Genomic DNA, 22,976 nt, shown 5'->3' on the forward strand with positions numbered 1-22,976 from the left:
GCACTCGGCGGAACCTGACCACCGCCCACGTGGCAGGCGGGGCGGGGACGCGTAGAGCACCTTGGGCCCGGACCTCTGCGCCTGCGCACTGCGCGGGCTCAAGGACCCGGATTTAAAGAGACAGGCGCTACAACCGTCGTGGCGGCGCGCGGCCTGTGGGCGCCCGGTGCGAGGCCTGCGGTGTGCGCTGGAGCGGGGAAGGTAGGTGCGCGGCGGGCGCGGCGGGGCCGGGCAGCGGGGAGGGAGGCGGCCCGGGGGGCCGGGGGCCCGGGGCTCGGCGCGGCCCGGGAGCCAGCCCCCTCGGCTCCTCCCCCGCCCGCCCGCCGAGCCCCGGGGCACACCCTCCGTGACGTGGCGGCCCCCGGGGAGCCCACGGGGGTTGGCCCGTCGTTCCCGGGGACCCCCACGGCTCCGCGCGCGGGAGGGTCCCCCGGGACCCCCGCGGAACCAAGCTGGCCGCGCCGAGGCCGGTGCGCGTCCGTGCCCGTCCGTGCGTGTCGGGAGGCTTTCTCTGCCGGCCGCGTCCCCTTCCCCAGCCCCGGGCCGTGTCCTCGCGCCCTTGGCCGGTCCGAACCGAGGAACTCCTTCCCCGCTTCCTCCGCGGCCGTCCCCGGGCGTTCGCACCGGCCAGTCGCTCAGCCCACCCACGCGAAGGCGTCGGGGAAGGCCCCCCGGGAAGAGCGGCTTCGGCGCGCTCGCTTCCCGGCCCGGGCTGCGTTCGGGCCCCAGCCGTTTCATTCTCCACCACGCTGGAGGAAACGCTGCGCGGCGGCCGTTGGGAGCTGCGAGCACACGGGCTTGCTCCGAGCAGCGTGGTGCCTCCTCGTGGCCCAGCTCGCCCTGGGTCTCGGGCCCCGCGGAGGGTGGGGTGCTGCGCCGCGCTCTCCGGTCGGCTCCGTGCGGAGCGAGGGGGCGCGCCTCCCAAACATCCTTCTGAGGACCGCGTGGAAACCTAATTCGGCCTGGGCTCCCCCGATGGGCCTGCCCTGCCCTGCCCACATAACTCACCTCTGCAGACCTCCTCTCCAAGAGAATGCCCCTTGATGAATCTGCGCACTTTGTGTACGTTTTCAGGGAGTTCAGAGCCCCTTACCCCAGCCCATCCATGGACTCCTTTAAATTTTCCCACTCATCCTGTGGAGTAGGTATTGTTTTCCCTACTTTGGAAAGAACAGAAACTGAGACACCAAGGAGTTAAGGGTTTTCTCAAAAATAATATAGTCACTCAACTGAACAGCCCCAGTCGCACTCCCATCCCTGATCCCGATCCACCTGCCTTCTTTCTCTGCTTCATGTTGCACTACAGGAAGTAAAGCCTGGCTGTCATTGTAAACAGCTAACGTTATTTCCCTTTTGCAAAGCATGTGCGGGCTGGAAAGAATTTCCAGGATATTTAAAATGAGAACAATGAAGATACTTTGGAAAATATGAATATAAAAAGGTGGGGGGATACCAGGTAGACATAATCCCTTGTTTCCGTGCGGGTTGATCTATCAGTTCCTTTGATTCTTGCCATCCGTTGCTTCAACATTCCCTGATTCGAGGTGCTATAAATTATGAACAGGCTGATTGCACAGAGGGAGCCTCTCCTTAAAGAATAAATGCTTCCAATGGGTATTGAACCTGTGCTGTGTGCCCAGCTCTGTTCTTTGGGCCTTCCTCTTAGAATGACAAGTTAGGTACTATCGTTTTCCATATTTACAGTTGAGGACATTGAGGAAGGGAGACGTGAAGTGACCTACCAAGGTCACACAGCTAATGAGCTGGGATATGAACCCAAGCAGTCTGGTTCTAGGCTCTCCACTTAATGGCCTCTCAAAGTAGGTCATCTGATTACATCACAAGTCTATATAGTGAATTATTTTCAGAGGATGGCATATATGTTATGCTTCACATTAAAAACTTCACAAACCTAATGCAGTTCTTCTTGGTGATTAAAAAGAAACTTCAGGATAGCTTGTAATACTTACCAGTCATCATCCATTACGAGTATCGGATGTTGCTGATGGCCTGAGAAAAGCTTTTATGTTATTTGGATTTGATCCCCTTGATTATGATTTACTAGATGTACATGTGTGCATTAGATACTTGAACACCCTTTTGCAAACTGAATTTTCCTGTTTTGAACTTGTCTTCATCCTGTAGGCAAGAAATCTTTAATACTTTGGGAAATGTTTAGTCAGTCAGCATGGACTGTGTTAGGACTCTGGCCTCTGGGGACAGTGGAAGCCTAGCTTCTGGTTTATATGTCACTTTTCCTGCCTCTTTTTCATGCAGCTGTATGACTTTGACTTTCAAGATCCTCTTCCTCCCAACCCTCCGTGCACTCGGGCGAAAAGAACTCTGCCTCTTCAGAGAACAACATCGCTGGCCTGACAGAAGACAGTTCGGCCATTGGTCAGAAACAGAGCTGTTTCATGGGCACGGCCTCCTCCAGAGAAGAAAGGCCGTTCTGTCATCCCAGAAAGGCGGTCTAAGACCACGTGCCACCCGCCTTGTTTTCTTGCCAGGGTCGCATGTGGGACTCTGCAGTGGCCCCTGTGAGATGGCTGAGCAACGGTTCTGTGTGGACTACGCCAAGCGTGGCACGGCCGGCTGCAAAAAGTGCAAGGAAAAGATCGTGAAGGGCGTATGCCGGATCGGCAAAGTGGTGCCCAACCCCTTCTCAGAGTCCGGGGGCGATATGAAAGAGTGGTATCACATTAAATGCATGTTCGAGAAACTGGAGCGGGCCCGGGCCACCACAAAAAAAATTGAGGACCTCACCGAGCTGGAAGGCTGGGAAGAGCTGGAAGATAATGAGAAGGAACAGATAAGCCAGCACATTGCAGGTGGGTGGGGAACCGGTGCTGAGAGAAAGGAGGGGGAGAGTAGGACCCCATTTTTTTTTCCTCCCTGCCTGCCTTCTTTTTTGTTGTGTTTTTTTTTTTTTTTAACTTTTTGAAAACATTTCCAAACTCACAGAAGAGTTGTGAGGATAAAAAAAGAAAAAAAGAAAGCTCTTATTCCCTTTCCCCAGACATACCTGTTGTTACCATTTCATTGTCTTTGCGTTATCATTTGTGTTCCTATGCTGTTACTCTCTCTGTCCACGCGCGCAGTTTTCTTCCTGACCCATTTTAGAGTAGGTTGCATACGTTATGGCCTTGGCCTTGAAGTACTTCAGTGTGTATATCTTAAGAATAGGAATATTCTTTTATGTGACCATAACAGTTATCAGCTCCAGTAAATCGATGCCTTATATAATACTTACATCCACCATCTGTGTTCAGTTGTGTCAGTTGGTCAAACAGTATCTTTTATAGCTTTTGTCTCTGGTACAGAATCCCACTCTAGGATCCAGTATTGCATTTTGTTGTCTCTTTGTCCTCCTTAATGTGGAACATTTCAGTAGTCTTTTTTTTTTTTTTTTTTTTTTTTTTTTAAATGCCGTTGATATTCTTAAAGACTAGAGTACCTACCATCACACCCTCTTATCTTTCAACTTCTTATCCTATGGACTCACAGGTTACTTTTTCCTGGTGGCTTGTAATTTTATTGTATTTTATTTGGTACTTATCCCATAGTTGGCCACTTGGGAAACCCCTTTGAGCTGGTTTCTGTGTCCTAGATGCCTCATCATTTTTTAAAATGTTTTTTAAAAAACTTATTTTGAGAGAGAGAATGCACACGTGTGGCGGGGGAGGGGCAGAAGGAGAGAGAGAATCTCAGGCAGGTTCCACACTCAGCACAGAGCCCAGTGTAGGGCTCGATGCCATGATGCTGGGATCATGACCTGAGCCCAAATCAAGAGCTGGATGCGGGGCGCCTGGGTGGCTCAGTCAGTTGAGCGTACGACTTTGGCTCAGGTCATGATCTCACAGTTTGTGAGTCCGAGCCCTTTGTCGGGCTCTGTGGTGACAGCTCGGAGCCTGGATCCTGCTTCAGATTCTGTGTCTCCTTCTCTCTCTGCCCCTCCCCATCTTGTGCTTTGTCTCTCTCGGTCTCTCAAAAAATAAATAAATGTAAAAAAAAGTTAAAAAAAAAAAAAGAGTTGGATGCTCAACCGACTGAGCCACCCAGGTGCCCTTTTTTAAAAATATTTTACAAGAGCACACTACATACTGTATGTTAGCCAATTTGACAATAAATTATATTAACAAAATAAAATATTTTAAAGTACTTCCTTAATTTTCTGGCATAATGCTCTTAGGCTTACTTTATTTTTTTATTTTATTTCCTTATTATTTTTAAGGTTTTATTTAATTTTTTTTTTTTTGGATGTTTATTTTTGAGAGAGACAGAGACAGAATGCGAGTGAGTTGAGGCAGAGAGAGAGGGAAGAACAGAATCTGAAGCAGGCTGCAGATTCCGAGCTGTCAGCACAGAGCCTGATGTGGGGCTCGAACTAAGGAGCTGTGAGATCATGACCTGAGCTGAAGTCGGACGCTCAACCGACTGAGCCACCAGGCGCCTCTTATTTTTGAGATTTTAAAGTAATCTCTACACGCAATGTGGGGCTTGAACTTACAACCCCAAGATCAAGAGTCCCATGCTCTGGGGTGCCTGGGTGGTTCAGTTTGTTGAGTGTCCGACTCTTGATTTTGACTCAGGTCATGATTGCACAGTTCATGAGATCGAGCCTGACATCTGGGTCTGTGCTGACAGTGTGGAGCTTGCTGGGGATTCTCTCTCTGCTCTCTGCCTCTCTTTCTCTCAAAAAAAAAAAAAAAAAAAAAAAATCACGTGCTCCACTAGACTAACCCCCCCAGGTGCCCTTCTTAGGTTTACCTCATGTGTATCCTACCATAACCCTGGAATCTGCCATTTCTGAAGAGTCCTGGTTCTATTAGTGGGGAATGGCTTTAAAGAACAAAATCTAGATGCTCTGTATCCTTGTTATCATGAAGTATCTTTGCTTTTAAGCTCTTTTAGCAGACAGAACTAGAAAATGTATGTTCATATGCAAAAACGGCTGCATATACATACACAGATACATCTATATGCACACATACATATTCACATGTGTGCATATTTTAGAAATCTTACACTGGTATTTCCAAATCCATTTAGTCCTTTATGACCTTCCTGTGCTCATATTGACCTTTTTTTTTTTTTAACTTTATTTATTTTGAGAGAGAGAGACATAGCGTGCAAGAAGGGGAGGGGCAGAGAGAGAGGGAGAGAGAGAATCCCAAGCAGGTTCGGCGCTGTCCGTGCAGAGCCCCATGTGGAGCTCAAACCCACGAATCATGAGATCATGACCAAAATCAAGAGTCAGACACTTAACTGACTGAGCCACCCAGGCACTCTTCATGTGTTCATTTTTAAAGTAATCCTATCTTCAATTAAGTATAGTTCTGGTCACTGAAGGAGAACTATAGCAGTGGCTCTAAAAATGGGCAAAAAGATTAAAAAAAAAAAAATGGGCATCTATCTATCATTGTTCTTGGAGAGGAGAGAAGACTTCCAAGAGAGAAAGCTACTTCACATATACTCCTTTCTCAGGTTCCCCATCCTGTCCTGACTTGGCCATTGGCCTTAGCCTTTGTCACTTCTTAACTAATCTCCTTCAGAGGAAGAGAAATACAAGGTAGAGTCAGACTGTCACACAGCTCAAAAAACTCAGCAGCTGGGGCTTTTCCTGCCTGTGCCAACCTGACCTGCTCTGTTTTCCATCTTCATTTTACTTTCCTGTTCATCTATAAATCAGGGGGCTAATTCCATGGAGCTGAGTCCCCAAGTTTTATCTGTGAAGATGTGCTTTCTGATTTTCCCCAAATCTGGAGATTATTATATATGGGATAAGAAGTAGAGAGTGTTGATGAAAATACAAGTTACTAACAGAGGCAGAGTAATGGGGTCTTTTGTTGCCAGAACCTGCTCCTTCTTCCCCTGCCCCCAGTACTCTGTTACCCACTAGCTTCACTCAAAAAGATCAGTCCAGGGACATCTGGGTGGCTCAGTCCGTTCAGTGTCTGACTCTTGAGTTCAGCTGAGGTCATGATCTCATGGTTTGTGAGTTCGAGTTCCACGTTGGCACGGAGCCTGCTTGGGATTCTCTCCCTCTCCCTCTCTCTCTGCTCCTCCCTCCCTCTGTTTCTCTCAAAATAAATAAATAAACTTGAAACAAAACCAGATCAGTCCACAGCCAACCTTTGTAATGCCATGGTAGTAACTTACCAAGCAAGGCTGTAAGAGCAGTTGTGAGGTTCTTTGGAAGCTTTTCTCAGGGAGTTTTCACTGAAACATATTTTCCCTTCTTTTGGGGTCCTACAGATTTGTCTTCCAAGGCAACAAGCACACCAAAGAAGAAAGCCGTTGTCCAGGCTAAGCTGACAGCCACTGGCCAGGTGACATCTCCAGTGAAAGGTGCCTCATTTGTCACCAATACCAATCCTCGGAAATTTTCTGGTTTTGCAGGTGAGAGATTAGGGCTGCTTTAGCCATTATGGTTCTTTTAGTTTGGAATCCTATTTGGGATTCTGGCTAAGAGTGGAAGTTCTGTGCTATCTATCTAGCCTCCTTCATAATTCCCTTTCCTCTGAGCAGAGGCAGGTAATGGCTAATTTTCAGCATTCCAGTTGTATAGCAAGCATTTCTTTGTATATGTGAATCTCTGTGACAGCCTAAAGAGGTTTTGTGTTGGCAGGACTTTTTGCCCTTGAAGTAGTCACCTGGGTCGGATGGAGATGATTATACCCTGCCCTAAAGCTTCCTTGTTTTTTGGTACTGAACGAAGTTTGAGAACTTGCATCCCTAACCTTGCCCAAACCAGAGCTGAAAGTATGGAAGAAGGGAGGTGGCATGTGTGTCCTGTGTAACAGGTAGTACTGGGCTAGGTAGGGACTCTTGCCCATGTAATTTGGTTTGTTCTTCAGTTAACCTTACGAAGTACTTTTACAAGGCCTGTCTTATGAAAGAGAAAGCTGACGTCCAGCGTTCATTATGGAATTAGTATTTACGCTAAAGTCTGTTTAACTCCCAACGCCTGTGCTCTTTTCCCTGCACCCTGCTGCCTCTATCATTTGGAGACATTTCTGTGACTCAGGTAAAGAAAGTAAAGCCAAACACATGGCCTTACAAGTTGTGCGCGGAGGTGGCTTTTTGTGAGTGAAAGAAGCGTAGGCTTGAAGTCAGAAGTCCCAGCATGTGACAGCTCGCTCAGGGGAGCACGTCGCTCTACCTCTGAGCTTCTGTGGCCTCATCTGTGAAGTGGGAACTGTAACACCTGCCTCATTTACCACCCGGTATTCTCATGAGCACTAATGGAGAAAAGATTGCAAAAACAGTGCCTGATTCTGTGGGGGTTTTATTGTTTTAAAACTCTGAGGTTTGGTTTTTGTGTGGTGGTAGGCCAGAGACAGAAGTACAGAAGAGTTCAGGTAGCAATAAGGACAGCATGTTTCTGGAAGGGCCCTGGTCCTAGGGAGGGAAATTTGGGAGGAACTGAGAGAAATGGGGTGTTCTAAATTCTCGCATCCTGCTGAACGTCGACACTTTGGAGATTTTGTCCCCTAAAATCCTCTTTAGACTCCGGGTCAGAGATGGGGATGGGTTCATAATTTACAAACCCCAGACAAGAGGAAGCTTATGTCAGCAGTCTGCTTGCTAATGGATCTGCTGCAAGCTTGCAGAACAGAATTTGCTTTGTAAATAGCCACAAGTAAGTAAGAGAGGACCATTTGGGGATGTCTGGGGGAAAGTCTTGCTCATTTAGCCAGATACCTGTTATTTTGGCAAGAAGAAAGAAGTGGTGATGGGCGGGTGGGAGTGGCGAAAGGCTGGAAACGCCTTCTCCCTGGTCTTGGGTTCCTCATCAGTATGAGGAGATTGAACTAGGTAATCTTTAAGGCGTCTTCCAGCCCCAACAGTCTGCGGTAGTGATGATTTCCCACTGACTAATATGTCGCTTGGTTTCTTCTGCTCTCCTCCCTGCTTCTCTGGGGTCAGCTTTACCATTGCTGAGGTCTGCTCTCGGCACAAAGGTGACCTGTTCTGTGCAGCACCCATATAAACACATGCGCGTCAGCTGGGCACCTGCATGGGTGTGAGGCCAGTGTTTCTTTCCCATTAATAGCTGTGATGCCTGTTCTTTACCTGTAAGGTGGGAATAATGATATCCCCCCCACAGGGCTATTTTGGGGGATTAAGTGAAGCTCCAGCAGATGGCTTGTCACTTTCCCTTTCTTCTTTCTCAGCAAGGCCAGTGAATCCTCCCTCATGTTTCTCTCTCCAACAGCCAAGCCCAACAACTCTGGGGAAGCCCGCTCAAGCCCTACCCCTAAGGCAAGCCTGTCCTCAAGCAGATGTGACCCTAAGCACAAGGATTGTCTGCTACGTGAGTTTCGGAAGTTGTGTGCCATGGTGGCTGAAAATCCTAGCTACAACACGAAGACCCAGATCATACAGGACTTCCTTCGGAAAGGTTCAGCAGGAGGTGGGGCCTAGAACATCCTGGATGGGCTTTTCCTTTGAAGAGCTCAGAGTCGTGACTGGTTTCGTGGGCATGTGAACTATACGGTTTCACGGCGGGGAGAGGGGGAGCTTGCTTTGGTGTAATCTTCTGTTAATACCATCTTGAAATTCTTTTTTTTCTTTAGATTTTTCATTTTTAAGTAACCTCTACACCCAACATGGGCTCAAACTCATAACCCTGAGATCAAGAGTTGCATGCTCTACCCACTGAGCCAGCCAGATGCCACTTGAAATTCTTAATAATTTTGAAGAATGAGCCCTGCATTTTTACTTCTTCTTTTTTTTGTTTATTTTTGACAGAGAGAGAGAGAGAGAGAGAGAGAGAGATCGTGAGCAGGGAGGGGCAGAGAGAGAGGGAGACACAGAATGTGAAGCAGGCTCCAGGCTCCGACCTGTCAGCACAGAGCCCAGTGCAGGGCTCGAACTCACAAGCTATGAGATCATGACCTGAGCTGAAGTCGGATGCTCAACCAGCTGAGCCCCCCCAGGCGCCCCCATTTTTACTTCTTATCAGGCTCCACAGGGAGCACAGCCAGTTGTTGTTGGAGCACAGTGGCGTCACTCTTCTGCTGCCCTTATTTTATCCCCAGAAGGCTGGAAGGACCTATTGCATTTGACCAAGAGGAAAGTTCACTATCCTGCATGTTGGATAAGGTTTTTGTGAACGATTCATCTAACAAATGATCATTGAGCATCTGAATGTGCTCATCACTGGGGACACTAAAGCAAAACAGTGGCTCCTCCCTGTGGGAGTTCATCCGGGGAGGTAGATGTGTAAGCCACGAGCCACCAGATGCGGTAGCCTCTACCTCTGTGATGAAGTACACAGGGTATTGTGGCAGCACAGACAGCGATGTAGACATCTCTTTCAGTTCCTTGAGTTTATGTATGTGTTTGTTTAAGCTCCCATTTCTCAAGAAGGGTTCTATTCTTCTGCCTCCAGATGGTTTCCACGGTGACGTGTACCTAACAGTGAAGCTGCTGCTGCCAGGTGTTATTAAGAGTGTTTACAACTTGAACGATAAGCAGATTGTGAAGCTTTTCAGCCGCATTTTTAACTGCAACCCAGATGATATGGCACGAGACCTAGAGCAGGTCAGAGGAAGGGGAGGGTGGGCGGCGTTCCAGGTGGGGCTCTGCCGAGCCAGGCACCTGCAACCTCTTTTTTCTGGTTGGGGCATATACTGTTTTAGGAAACTGAAACCCATTTGAGCAAGCTTCCTTTTAGAGAGAGCTTCCTTTACTAGAGGCCACAGCCGTTAGTGTCACAAGGTTGAGGACGGAAATTGGACTGCTGACCCCATGAGAGGCCTAGATCTCAGCGACGGGGTTTGAGACTTCCCACTGGCTCTCCTTGGGTTCTCATTCTGGGCCCTCCTTTTTCTTGTTTTTTTTTTCACCGTAACTTGGTATAACATTCAGCTTTTGTTTGTTCACAACTCCAGCTTTGGCAGCATAGAAAGTTTCTAACCGAGCGCTGCCCTTACCTGATGACCATATTTGTTTCTTGGTCCAAATTCTACCAGGAACCCAATTGGCTGCGTCCTGGATTAGTCCCTCCTTGCATCACTTCTCAGCCAAGGCAGATGGCCAGGTCCTAAGGCGGGTAGAGGTGCCCTTTCCAGGAACTGTGGGTGGGATACAGTCTCCAAGAAGTGACGCCAATATGTGCGAGCTGGGAATAGGAGTGATGATTGAAATCCCTGACTCACCTTTAGTGCTGGGGGTTGGGAGATACGCTCGGCCACTCTGGGGTTGCAGCAGAGCCATTTTGGTTTTTGGAGACAGGGTGACGTGTCAGAGACGATCAGAGTCTTCTTTGAGCAGAGCAAGTCTTTCCCTCCAGCTGCCAAGAGCCTCCTCACCATCCAAGAGGTAGATGCGTTCCTCCTTCGCCTCTCCAAGCTCACCAAGGAGGATGAGCAACAGCAGGCCCTGCAGGACATCGCGTCCAGGTCGGGGGAGCTGCCTCGTGGGGCTGGGCGTGGGGAGATGCGATCGCCAGGAGAGGAGGCTTTGGGGGTCCACAGCTCTGCAGAGACCAAGCTGAATGTGCCTCACCCCTAGGTGTACAGCCAATGACCTTAAGTGCATCATCAGATTGATCAAACATGACCTGAAGATGAACTCAGGTGCAAAACACGTGTAAGTCCCAGCCCCTCTGATGGCCTGAGCTGCCAGCTTCCTTTGTTGCCAGCTGGGGTCAGGGCCTTGGAGTCCTGATCTAGATTTAAATCCTCATTATGCCTTATTCCTTCGTGTGGGACCCATCACTAGACCTAGCTCAGCCTCCGTTTTCTCACGTAAAATGTAAGGATCCCCTTCTCACACAGTTGTTAAAACGGAAAGTATGGAGCATGTTCAAAAAATAGAATATGAGTTCCTTGTCCGCCCCGGCCCCCTCTTTGCCGTGGCAGCACCCATGGAGGCCCAGTATCTCAAAATGCTGAGTTTTTCAAGAGCTCGTTTTCCTGTGAAAGGCTTTAGACAATAGAGCGTCAGCTTCCCCTCTGTATTGAGATGCTCTCTCTCTGAGAACTGACTGCTATCTAAAGCAGTAAGGTCAGAGACAGTGGGTTTTGTTTCCTTGCTCCCATCTGCCTTGGCAGGTTAGATGCCCTTGACCCCAATGCCTATGAAGCCTTCAAAGCCTCACGCAACCTGCAGGACGTGGTGGAGCGAGTCCTCCGCAATGAGCAGGAGGTGGAGAAGGAGCCAGGCCGGAGACGAGCTCTGAGTGTCCAGGCTTCACTGATGACGCCAGTGCAGCCCATGCTGGTAAGGATGCTGCTCCGGCCCCACATGCTCCAGATACTCCCCGTCCTTGTGAGATCTGCTAGGGTATGATGCTGGAGGGGTTTGGGGAGGGAACAGTGGAATTGTGGAGGGGTATGTTTCCGCGGGGAATTAGAGGTAACAGAGAAGGCGGCGTGATCTAGCAGAAATACCTGAATTCTAGGCCCGACTCTGCCAGCAAGCTGTAGAATCTTGAATGAGTTACTTGGCCCTTCTTAGTTTTTTCCTTCCCTCACACGAGTGATGTATGAAATCTTCTGAAGCATCTACTTAGAATGGTTTGTCGGTCATCTTTCCTGAAAACAGGTGGATGTATTAAGTAACTCCTGAGAGTCTGTGACCTACCCCAAAGTAGCTCTGAGACTTAGTGCCAGAGCCGAGCTGCTTATGACAGGGTGGCTTGGCCTCATTCTTCTGGAAAGCACAGCTCAAGGAATGAAGACCAGGTGTGACTGAGATCATCTTGAGCCTCTGTTCATTTCACGAGATGTGGGATTTCCTTTCTGGCATTGGTTTTTCTGTGCATCGGGCCCCTCCACATATGCTGCCGGGCCTACTATGCGGTCCCTGGGTTGCTCCAGCCGGTGCAGTGCCTTTTGTGAACCTGCCTTGTGTGTGCTACTAACGCCTGCGCAGAAGTGTTCTCTCCCTCCCGGGAATGTGGGATGGCCAGCTCCAAATTTGAGTTCACCATCCCGGGGACAGGACTCTTGTCACCGGCAGTAGTGGCCTTTCTGACTTTTATAAGAGTTCTCTCCAGAGTCTGTTGTACAACTTGTCACTTATTTGAAGAGTGGCATGTGTTCTGTAGCTTAGTGCTTAACCCCCAGGCTTTGGAGTTGGGGCTAGCTGCAAACACCAGCCCTGCCATTGACCAGCTATATAACTTTAAGTAAGGACTCAACCTCTTTGAACGTCTTGTTTTCTCAACCATGAAGCTAAGACAGCGTCCCTCATGTAAGATAGCACATGGAGGGTGTGGCAGGGCTATGTCTGATCTATACCCGTGAATAGCCCCAGAATGGTAGTCAGTCAGTGTTGTGTGAGGCAGGGTGGCCCTGGTATGTGAAGAAGCACTCCTGTGACCTGTCCTGACCCCTGTCCCTGACCGCTGCCGCCCTGCCAGCCCCTGTCAACGTTCTGCATCCCTTATCTTACCTCTGCGTACCTCCTTTGCTGACCGGTGTGTTTAACAATAAGCCAAGACCCTGCAAGATCTTAAATTATTGAGAAGAAAACGAAATGCTGTTTCAGTGGAAGTTTATTACTCTTTTAAAATGAATCACGTTTGTAGTCTTCAAAAGGCAAGCTCCGTGCCAGCCCTGAGGGCATCCTCCGGTCCTCACTCCCCAGGACCTGGACTCTGGGGCTGTCCCTGCTGAGCAGCCCCCAGTGGGAGAGCACCTGTAAGTCTCCAGGCTTGTCTTTCCTCACCCCAAGGCCGAGGCCTGCAAGTCCATCGAACATGCGATGAAGAAGTGTCCTAACGGCATGTTCTCTGAGATCAAGTATGACGGGGAGCGAGTCCAGGTGCATAAGAACGGAGACCACTTCAGCTACTTCAGCCGCAGCCTCAAGCCCGTCCTGCCTCACAAGGTATAGGTTCCTTCTTTTCTGCCAGGACTTTCTTAACCTTCCCGCCTCTAAGACTCTCAGGGGCAGGGTTCCGTAGTCATTTCAGCTCTGGTACCCAACAGGGGTTTTCTCGTATCTGTTGAATGAACGTGTGTTTGTTTTTGGAGTCTCATAACGAGGGGCTGCCCAGTAGGGACAGCGAAAGAGCCCAGACTTGGGTAAGTCAACAGAGCCCCAGGGGACAGTGATGCTCCCCTTGCCCACTGTGACACTGGGACAGTGAGCTCACCTTGCAAGTGACTTGCAGTGCTTGTCTCTTACGTTTCCATGCCCGTGTGCTTCTCAGAGCTAAATTACAGGTCGGGTACAAAAGGCTGTGGAACTGTCGTTCATGAGTTTGGTAAATATTTATCGAGTGTTTTGTCTGTGCTGAGCACTGTTCTAGGTAGTGGGTGTACAGCAGTAAAAAAATGGGCAAAGGTTCTTGCCCCCTGGAGGCTTACATGCTGATGGAAACAGTCCAGTGGGGACATCTGGGAGCCCAGACTCCTGTCCTTCATTCAGGGGCGTTAAGAACCTCACCCCTCAGTCCTTCTCAGCACCAGGGCCTCTGTGAGCCTTGGGGCTGTCTTCAGGGGAAAGCACCTGGAACATCTGGCCCCAGGAGCTTGTGAGTAGATGGACTTCCTGTCCTTGCTACCCGTTCTCTTCTTGCTCAGACTCCATTTTTCAGAGCTCCGGGGGTGAAGGGGACCTGTTGGGTGGCTCCCGTGCTCCCCTCCCCTTGCCTTCCTGCTAGAGCCCTGAGCCTCGGGCTGTTCATTTCAGATGTCCAGAGGAGAGCTCAGCACTGCCCTCCCTGGGGAGAGGAGCGCAGGCTCACTGGCGTGGTCGGACCCAGTAAAGCCGCCGAGGAACTGTTCCCAGGGAGCAGCTGCTCAGTGGGCACCTCTGTTACCCAGGAAGAAGTTCGAGCCTGGCTTTTCGGAGTGTAGAGCCCTTTCCAAAGCTTCATTCGTTCCTTGTCTCTCCTGTACTTCGGGTTTGTGAAGAGTGGGTTGGGGATTGAAGCAGAGCAGGACAGGTATACAGGCCTCTCCTGTCCCAGCTTCCAGCCCCATAGGTAGCAAGGGCCTGCGTGCCCGGCCCAGGGGAGGAATCGGGCCGCAGTCACGCTCTCTGGACCTCACTGCTGGCATCACTTGGCAGGGGCTAGCAAGGGTGACGGTGGGACTCCTCCCTCTCTGGAACTATCAGAGACTAGGTTTCTACCTCTATCAGGAAAAACTCTAATTCCAAACATCCTTTCTTACTCATTTTGAAGATGGTTGTGGATTTCAAGCTCTCAAAGAAGACCCTCCTGTTTCCTTGCTGCTCCTAAGAGGGTTCATTTCTTCCTTTCCATCCACCTCTTTGTAGCTGACCTGTTCTCCCCACAAGTGTCTGCCTGGCCGCACTCCCTCCTCTCATGTTTGTCCACCCCCACCTGCTCCTGCGCATACTCCACACCCTTTTTCTTCCTTTTTCCTCCAAACTCTCCTCCATGGCTCAGGGGACTCAACCCAGGCCCACCTCTTCCTGGGTCCGAAATACCCATTCCTCTGGTCTCAATGGCTGGTAAGGCTTAGGTCTGTTTTGCACATGAGTTTGGCTCCCCGTGTTGATGTTCTGCGTTCCTTGTGGGGCCTGGGTTTTGCTTTCTGGCTCGGATGTAGGTCACTGCTGCCCGTTCCTCTGTCCCTTACCTAAGTCACCCTTTTGCCTCCAGGTGGCCCACTTTAAGGACTATATCCCCCAGGCTTTCCCTGGGGGCCACAGCATGATCTTGGACTCTGAGGTGCTCCTGATTGACACTAAGACAGGCAAACCGTTGCCCTTTGGGACTCTTGGGGTGCACAAGGTACTGGCTCAGGGCCACACATGTGGGAAGGAGCATGTGTGCGCATGTGGACGTGGACGTATGCGTGCTGTTGGTCTGAATGATGGGGAATCTGTCACTCACTCAAGGTTAGGCTTATTCTTTGTTTCTGAACTATTTCTGAATGTAGCCCTGAGTTTAGATGTGTTTTTTGTTTTTTACATAAAAGGAGCTAGTACGGGGAACTTAGAATTGGGTTCATTTCCATTTAGGACCATGTGCTAAGTGCCCTTGTGGCCCAGGGCTTCAGAGCATGTCAAGACTTCTGTGCAGTGCTTTAGAGGGTCTCCAGAAGTGGATTGGGACTCCCTATTTTTTCTGCCCTCTTGTTTTTGTCCCTCATGTATCTCCTATCTCATTTTTCTTTACAGAAAGCTGCCTTCCAGGATGCTAAAGTCTGCCTGTTTGTTTTTGATTGTATCTACTTCAATGACATCAGCTTGATGGACAGGTGAGGGAGCTCTTTTTGGCTCCTGAGTAGGGAGGCAAGGTCTCGCTCACCTTGGGAAGGAGGGAGGGGAAGGGGCTGGAGCCTGTGCCTCTTTGTACCCAGAGCTGGGGAGGAGGGAGCTAAGAAGTAGCACACTTGCTACACGCACAGTGCTCCACGAAGCAGAAACGGGACCTGCGAGGGTGAAGTGGCCTTTGTGCCGCAGCTCGGTCACAAGGGAGGCTTTGAGCCATGGCAGTCCCTCTCGCGAAGCAGCAGTTCGTCGCTGAGTCCCTCCCTCCTCAGAATTCCTGATGGGGGTCGGAGGACCCTGACCTCAGCTCTCTCATCCCCCTTAGGCCTCTGTGTGAGCGGCGGAAGTTTCTACATGATAACATGGTTGAAATTCCCAACCGGATCATGTTCTCAGAAATGAAGCAAGTCACTGTGAGCAAAGACCACACCCCAGACAGCCGCCTAGTGGTTTGAAAGGACACACAGCCCCTTGGTCAGATGTGACTGGGAGAATGAGTCTCAGTTGTCTTATGGGGGCTGCCGATGTGTGTATGTCGTCCACTAGTCACCCCCGGGAGGACAGGGCATGAAACACTCTTCTGCGACGGGCTCCCCATGTCTCACAGCCGCAGTAGCTTTCTGGTTGGGAGAATCCCTGCTTTGCAAGACCTTGGTTTGTCGTACTCAAGTCGGGGTATTTCCAGTGGGCCCCGCACTAGCGTGCGAAAGGGAACCGCGGCCACCTCCCCGCCACAGCAGTGTCTGTTCTCATGCCAACCTCAGCATCTCTCTGTTATCCTTCAGAAAGCTTCGGACTTGGCCGACATGATAAACCGGGTTATCCGAGAGGGGTTGGAAGGGCTGGTGCTGAAGGACGTGAAGGTGAGCCACTCAGCCACTCACACCCTCCGCCTTCTCTCTCCTGCGGGCTCCCCCACCCACCCGGTCTCTCCAGCCCTGGCCAGCAGAGGGCGGCGTCAGCCTGAGGTGGCCGGGGCTGGCTGCAGCAGGGCCCTTTCCAGGGTCCACACAGCTCCGTTCTGTGTCTAGAGGATGGGTTTGTGTATGTTTCCTGGGCCGTGAGCTGGGGGGTCTTGGCCAGAGTGGGCCAGGCACTGTGGTAGAGCCGAAATGTCAAAGGAAGAGGTAAATCCCACCCTTTTGCAGGTTCCATTCTAGTTTGAATCTCTCTTGCTTTTTCCTCTCAGGGTACATATGAGCCTGGAAAGCGGCACTGGCTGAAAGTCAAGAAAGACTATTTGAACGAGGGGGCCATGGCTGACACAGCTGACCTGGTGGTCCTTGGGGCCTTCTATGGGCAAGGGAGCAAAGGTCAGGGCGGCCTCTGGATGGGAATTCTTTGACAGGCACCACTCAGGGTGTAGGCTGGCCTTTTTGCTGGCTTAATCTACCAGCATGGCCCATCATGATTTCCACGGTTCTGGGATCAAGGGCCCCAGACTGGCCCGTGTCACCTCAGGTGGGGACATCTATGTGAGAGCTATAGACTCGGGCAGGGAGAGGTCAGGCAAGAGTACCCTATGCTACCTGGCATTAAGACGCTCACCATCAACTACTTCCTCGGGGCCTGGCCACTTTCTACTCAGAGAAAAAATCTCAAAATCTCCTGACTGGAGGGGAAGCTGGGGTCTGAGGAATGAATCTACTATGTGCCAGACATTGTTCAAGTTGTTTTACTCACCGGAATCTGACAAATTCTCTGTGATTGTCCCTAATTGACTAAAGAGGAAATTGGGGCTCATAAAGGTTTAACTTGTGCGGCTAGTAAGAGGTAGAGGAGGTAGATCCAGGAGGGGCACTCGGCGCTCTGATGCCTGGGCCCAGGGCTTTTCCCTCCAGCAGGCTGCCCCTCACTGGGCACGTGGGGCTGACAGCAACGGCTCCCTCCATCCGCAACTTAACTCGCCGCCCCCCTCAGGTGGCATGATGTCCATCTTCCTCATGGGCTGCTATGACCCAGGCAGCCAGAAGTGGTGCACGGTCACCAAGTGTTCGGGAGGCCACGATGATGCAACGCTTGCCCGCCTGCAGAAGGAACTGGACATGGTGAAGATCAGTAAGGTGAGGAAGGGACCTGGTCGGCCCGGGCCTCTGGACTGGCCGTCGTCACTGAGACTGGCTGTGCTTGGGGGACTGTGGGGATCGTTGATCTGTCTCCACAGAGAGTTGCTGATTGGCCATGGGAGCAGTATTAGGCCTTCAGAGTCTTTGAGTGCCAACCTTGTGCAGACCGGCCCGCCTGCCCCCTGGGCCACACTCTCTCTGGGCAGGGAGGATCCCCTGGGGTGAGGGTCAGCCTTCTGTGAACAGTCACCTCTTTGCACAAGCCTGTGACCGGGGAGGGGAGTAGCATCTGCTTTTGGTTTTGGCGTGGGAACAGCCCAGCACAGCGTCTTGTGTCTTCCAGGATCCCAGCAAGATACCCAGCTGGCTGAAAATCAACAAGATCTACTACCCGGACTTCATAGTTCCAGACCCAAAGGTATCAGCCCAGTGGCCCGAGGCCCTTCAGCCCACAGAACGAGCTTGCCGACTCCGTAGGGCCACAGAGATGCCGTTTCAACCTCGCGGAGAGCCCACCTGAGGATGGGGGTCTAGACCGGGCAGCCAAGTGATGGGCCAGTCAGCCCTGAGGAATCCTCAATAGAGGGAGGATGACACTGACCTCCCCTAGACACAGAGGGTTTGCTCGAAGTGACCAGGCCCAGTTCCTTCTGTCCACTGACAGAGAAATTGAGACCCTGGAGGAGAGCCAGAACTTCCCTAAGGTCACATAGCGTCAGCAGCACCTGTTAGCCAGTGCTTTTTGGTTTTAACGGGTCTGTGTTGCTTCTAGCTGGTTGGGAGAGGCTTCCCTGCTTCACCAGCAAGTGACCTGACTTAACTCCTGACAGAAAGCTGCCGTGTGGGAGATCACAGGGGCTGAGTTCTCCAAATCTGAGGCTCACACGGCCGACGGAATCTCCATCCGATTCCCTCGTTGCACCCGGATCCGTGATGATAAGGACTGGAAATCTGCCACTGACCTCCCCAAACTCAAGGTGCCTGCTTACACTGCATGTGTGTCCTCTGCCCTGCTGTCCTGGCCTGGCACCCCAGCTGTCTGGCCCGCTCACATGTTCTCTCTCCCCTGAGACCAGGAGGGCAGTGGAGGGAGACCACCTGTCACAGGGCCAGGAGCTGCAGCACCCCGAGGGAGAATGCCGTGCTGCTCTCCGGCTTCCTGCTCGGGGGCTGGCCCCAGGCTGTGGTCTGTGCTGCTGAGAAGAACCGGGGGACAGAGAACAGTGATTTGTACCGACTCCCTAAGAAACAGGGCCGGAGTTTAGAAAAGCACTGAGGGGCACCTAGGTGGCTCAGTCGGTTGGGCGGTCGACTCTTCATTTTGGCTCAGGTCGTGATCTCTCGGTTCGTGGGATCGGATCCTGCATTGGGCTCTATGCTAACAGCAGGGAGCCTGCTTGGGATTCTCTTTGTCCCTCCCTCACTCTCTAAATAAATAAACTTAAAAACATACACACACACACACACACACACACACCAAGAAAGCCAGCTGCTTTTTTCCCTGCCATTTATTTGTCTGTCTCCCCTCTTTGTTCCTTAGCCACAGAGACCTAAGACACACCTCAGAGGCCAGTGGCTGGGAAGGGAAGGGAAGGATCACACCTGATATTCTCCGTGCCTCTCCTCAGGAACTGTACCAGCTGTCCAAGGAGAGGGCAGACTTCACTGTGGCGGCCGGAGACGAAGGGAGCTCCACTACTAGGGGCAGCAGCGGAGAGAACGAGGTTACCTCGCGGCCTGCCTCCAGGGCCTCCCCGAAGCAGCCCTCCACCAGTGCCAAGAAGGCAGGAGGGAGGCGGAGCAGCCCCGACAGCCGAGGCGGTGAGGAGGAGGGAGGGGCTGGGGGGATGAGTGTGGTGTGAAGGCAGACATCGAAGGACAGGCACCCGGTCTGACATTCCAGCTCTGAGATCGTGTGATTCTCTGCATCCACCGTGGCAGACATTGACCGTGTTCCTGTTGTGTGTCCAGCCGCGGGCCAGAAGCCATTCTCCTGGGTCCCCTCCATCTGCTCAGTAAACCTGAGTGACGGGACCCCAGGAGAGCCCACCTGACCTTTGGATAAGCCCCCTCTGAGCTCCCCTCCCGTCTCAGCCGTGCTCCTAGGAGAGCCAGGGCCTGGCCCTTCTGCATGCTGCCCTGACCTCCGGGGTCCGTCTGCTCTCCTCCCCACTGCCTAGTTCTAACCCCGCGCTCTCCCGCAGGTAGTAAGCCCACAGCGAAGCCTCCCCCTGTGAGAGTGGGAGAGAAGCGGAAGGCTCCCGACGAGCCCCCGGGCCAAGCAAAGGTGAGGGGAAAAATGGCAGGGTACCCGCGGCCGGCTTGGCCCGGGGCTGTGCGTTCCCTACCCTGCACCGGAACACAGAGAGATGAGCGATGTCTGGGGACTGATGGCCAGACACGCACCCCACCCCGCCGCAGCTGCCAGCGCCGCTGCTCCACCCTGTGCCCTCTCGTTGCCTTGCAGAGGCGGCCGGCCAGCCAGCAGAGAGGAAGGAGAGCTGTGCCCGCAGGCAGGAGATAGAACAGCCGGGCCTCGCTGAGAGGCTGCAGGGACCCATCGGGCTGCCGCTCCCAAGTCACAGTTTACATTAAAGAAAGGGGAGGAAGCCCAGTCTGGGTGGAGTGCGGCTGGCCGTGTGAGTCTGTGCTGTCTGTGCTCGGGGCCAGAGCAGACCGAGCCCACGAGGAGCGGAGCGGGGAGAGGGCGCTGGCTTGGTGATTGTCCCCCAGAGAGCCCTTCGCCTTTTGTAGCCCCTTCTCGGTCATTGGTTTGACAACAGCTATTGAGCACCTACTGAGGCCAGTGATTAGGCTGGCCCAGGGGGGGCGTGGGAAGTAAACACCCGATCTCTGTACCGTGTGACGGAGCCACACAGTCCTCCCCGCTAGCCAAAGCAAGCACCTAAGTTTGGCAAGTCAGGCCCTGAGCCCCGTCCCCGGCAGACGTGTAGAGCCGTTCCCGTCTTTTCCCTGCGCGAAGCCCTTGAATCCGTCCACAGCCGAGGAGGGCTCCTGACCCCACAGCCTAGCTAGTTGGGCACCGTGGACTGCTCGATCAGCCGGCATCCTGGAGTCCAAGAGCCACTGGTCCCGCCTGCCGGATGGTTCTCGGACACGTACTTCCCCCTTCTCCAGGTCCCCGCATGGGGACCCACCCTGTCTTCCTCCTTTCCCTCTAGGCAGGGAGGGAGGGGGGTGCTTCCTCTAGAGTGGCTGGAGGACATGGGTTTCAGTGCCTGTTCCTTTTCTCCACTGAACTCTCCGTGCTGGTGTCCTGACCACTAGGCTTCATCTCTGGCTCTTGTTGTGTCTCAAGTCCCCTTAGTATCTGGCCTGTGCTCGTCTCTGTGGAGGCCCATCGGCCCCACTGCTGACCGCGCTGACCCCTGTGCGTTTGCAGGTGCTGCTGGACATCTTCACTGGGGTGCGGCTCTACCTGCCACCCTCCACGCCAGACTTCAGCCGTCTCAGACGCTACTTTGTGGCATTCGATGGGGACCTGGTGCAGGAATTTGACATGGCTTCGGCCACGCACGTGCTGGGGAGCAGGGACGAGAACCCTGAGGCCCAGCAGGTCTCCCCGGAGTGGATCTGGGCATGTATCCGGAAACGGAGGCTGGTAGCTCCCTGCTAGGACCGCAGCCTTCCGTCTCCCTTGGCCACACTCTTCCTGCCTCCCCACAGGCCTGTGCTCCTGCTGGGCAGGCAGGCAGCCCCAGGAACCAGGGGAGGCGGGTGGCATTTCTTCTCCAAGCGGTGCATTTTCAGAACACGCCAGCCATGCTTGGTCTCTTCCCGACCAGGATGGACTTGCTGTGGGCACCCCTCCAGGGAAATCACTTTCTCCTGCTGGTTTACATAGATCTTTTAGATCTGGGTGCTGGTTTGGTTCTTTGTTTTCTTTCAAAAGCAGCTTCCCCACGCGCCCCCCCCCCCCCATAAATAAAATCTCTTGCAGTTATCCCTGGCCTTGCCCCCCATCCCCTGTAACTTCCCTAGCGATTAAGGCTATTGAAGGCCGGCCACAAAGCCACTTGCCCCTTTTACTTGCAGGCTCATTTTAAAAGTTGTATTTAAAAGATTGCCTTCGGAAACGCTTCTTATACTTGGCGGAACTTATATTCATCTTGGCCCTTTTTGCCAGGAATGAATCCTTATTTGAAAGAAAACAAAATGAATTTTATGACTTAATTCTCTGTGTTCTCCTCTTCCAGGGTATGGGTCCTGGTTTGAAGGGAGGGCACCAGGATCAGGTAGGAAAATGGGGCCTTTCTACAGAAGTGAGGTTGTGTGAGCTACTCCTCTGGGGGACATAGGGCTCCAGGAGGATCTGCCTCCTCCGAATCTGGAAGCAAGACTGGTTTTGAAAGTCAGAAACCCACCCGAGGACAAAACCTACACAGCGTCCTTACCAAGAAAGGCTCCTGTGCCACTGAGGCTGGTTTCTTTGAATAAAAGGAAAACAATTTAGTGTAGAGGAGTGCTGTTCAGTAGAACTTTCTCTGGCAATAGAAATACCCTGTAAATCTTCACTAGCCAAAGTAAATTAGGCACACTTAGCTATGGAGCTCTTGGAATGTGGCTAACACAACTGAGGAACTGAAGTTTTCATTTTAATTCAACTTTAAATGGTCCCATGTGGCTAATAACTACCACATTGGACAGTGCAGGGATGGGCCTGGTTCAGATCTGAGCCGAGACTCCGAGGCTGTGACATCTGAGCCTTGCTTCCTCCCGGAGGAATGAGGAGAGGACTTGTGCCTGTGTCCTTAGGCTGCTGCGAAGAGTAAACAGATCCAGGATAACCTGTGTGAAGCACTCAGCACAGCGCCCAGTCTGCAGTTTTCTGGACCAGGGACTGCACGCGTGCCCACTCCCTGCCTGGGACCTGGGAGAGGGCGCCCCAGCCCCTGACTTCCCAGCTCTGGTCACACCACTCCCATAGCCTCGGGTCTGTGTGTGCAGCTCACGCTCTGGGCTGGCGCAGGTTCATCAGGCTGCCCTCTCCTTACAGACCAGCTTCCACGTTTTCCATTCTGCAGACTCCAGAGAGTGAGTTCTTTTTTTTTTTGTCTTACTATCAACAGGTCGTCCTTACTATCAACAGGTCGTCAGGCTTGTTTGTCCATCTCTGAGTTAAGTTCATGAGACTCAACCTCTGGAACATGCTGGAGTGTCTGAGTCTCTAAGATTGAGGACCACTGCCTTCCCCAGACCCCCCCCAGTGTGTTCAACTAAGGTGATATTCCGCTGGGAGGCTGCTTGCCAGTCGGCCTGGAGGCCAGCTCTAACCTCGTCTGGGTGTCTACCTGCTGTTTCAAGTGTGTTGGGAGGAAGGGACAGGAGGGGTTGGTACCACCCTGACTCTAGTCCAGCACACTGGTGTTTCTGAATAGGCACCATTCAGTCTCACATCAGTATTGAGAATAAGACTCTCTTTATTCTGTCCTTTGTGGAGACAAAAGCTGCTGCTCCTTTGAGCGCTGACCTACATAAATTTCCACCCCCTTCTCCAGCCTCCTCGGGCCAAGCAGCCAGACAGGGCAGCAGAACAAAGTGTGCCCCTTGGGATTCTGCCAAAGGACACGGTCACTGCCCTTTGGCCCAGCTGACTTAGACCCAACCTACCTGCCCTTGCCAGTCACTTAGACTCCAGGTGTGCCCTCATGGCAGAGGGGCCCTGCCAGCCACAGGGAA

At 52.2% G+C, this 22,976-nt stretch overlaps 1 protein-coding gene across 4 annotated transcripts; it reads left to right on the forward strand.

Annotated features, from left to right (window-relative positions):
- Window positions 1–95: 95 nt before the first annotated feature.
- On the forward strand, window positions 96–21,838 carry LIG3 (DNA ligase 3). Of its 4 annotated transcripts, none has more exons than XM_042967024.1 (20): window positions 96–201; window positions 2,278–2,831; window positions 6,259–6,402; window positions 8,222–8,419; window positions 9,401–9,552; window positions 10,246–10,412; window positions 10,525–10,602; window positions 11,067–11,235; window positions 12,694–12,849; window positions 14,597–14,728; window positions 15,118–15,197; window positions 15,536–15,623; window positions 15,996–16,073; window positions 16,400–16,523; window positions 17,131–17,273; window positions 17,620–17,694; window positions 18,107–18,253; window positions 18,905–19,097; window positions 19,481–19,563; window positions 20,680–21,838. In XM_042967024.1, exons 2-20 carry the CDS (start codon window positions 2,282–2,284, stop codon window positions 20,911–20,913), a joined length of 2,991 nt encoding a protein of 996 aa, XP_042822958.1. In that variant the 5' UTR covers window positions 96–201; window positions 2,278–2,281; the 3' UTR covers window positions 20,914–21,838. The 4 variants fall into 4 exon arrangements, with proteins under 4 accessions (XP_042822958.1, XP_007096122.2, XP_042822960.1 ...); XM_007096060.2 differs by lacking the exon at window positions 96–201 and adding an exon at window positions 933–1,062; XM_042967026.1 differs by lacking the exons at window positions 96–201; window positions 20,680–21,838 and adding exons at window positions 933–1,062; window positions 19,744–19,901.
- The last annotated feature ends 1,138 nt before the right edge of the window (window positions 21,839–22,976 follow it).

Source organism: Panthera tigris, chromosome E1 (genome assembly GCF_018350195.1).
Source record: "Panthera tigris isolate Pti1 chromosome E1, P.tigris_Pti1_mat1.1, whole genome shotgun sequence".
NCBI classification, from domain to species: domain Eukaryota; kingdom Metazoa; phylum Chordata; class Mammalia; order Carnivora; family Felidae; genus Panthera; species Panthera tigris.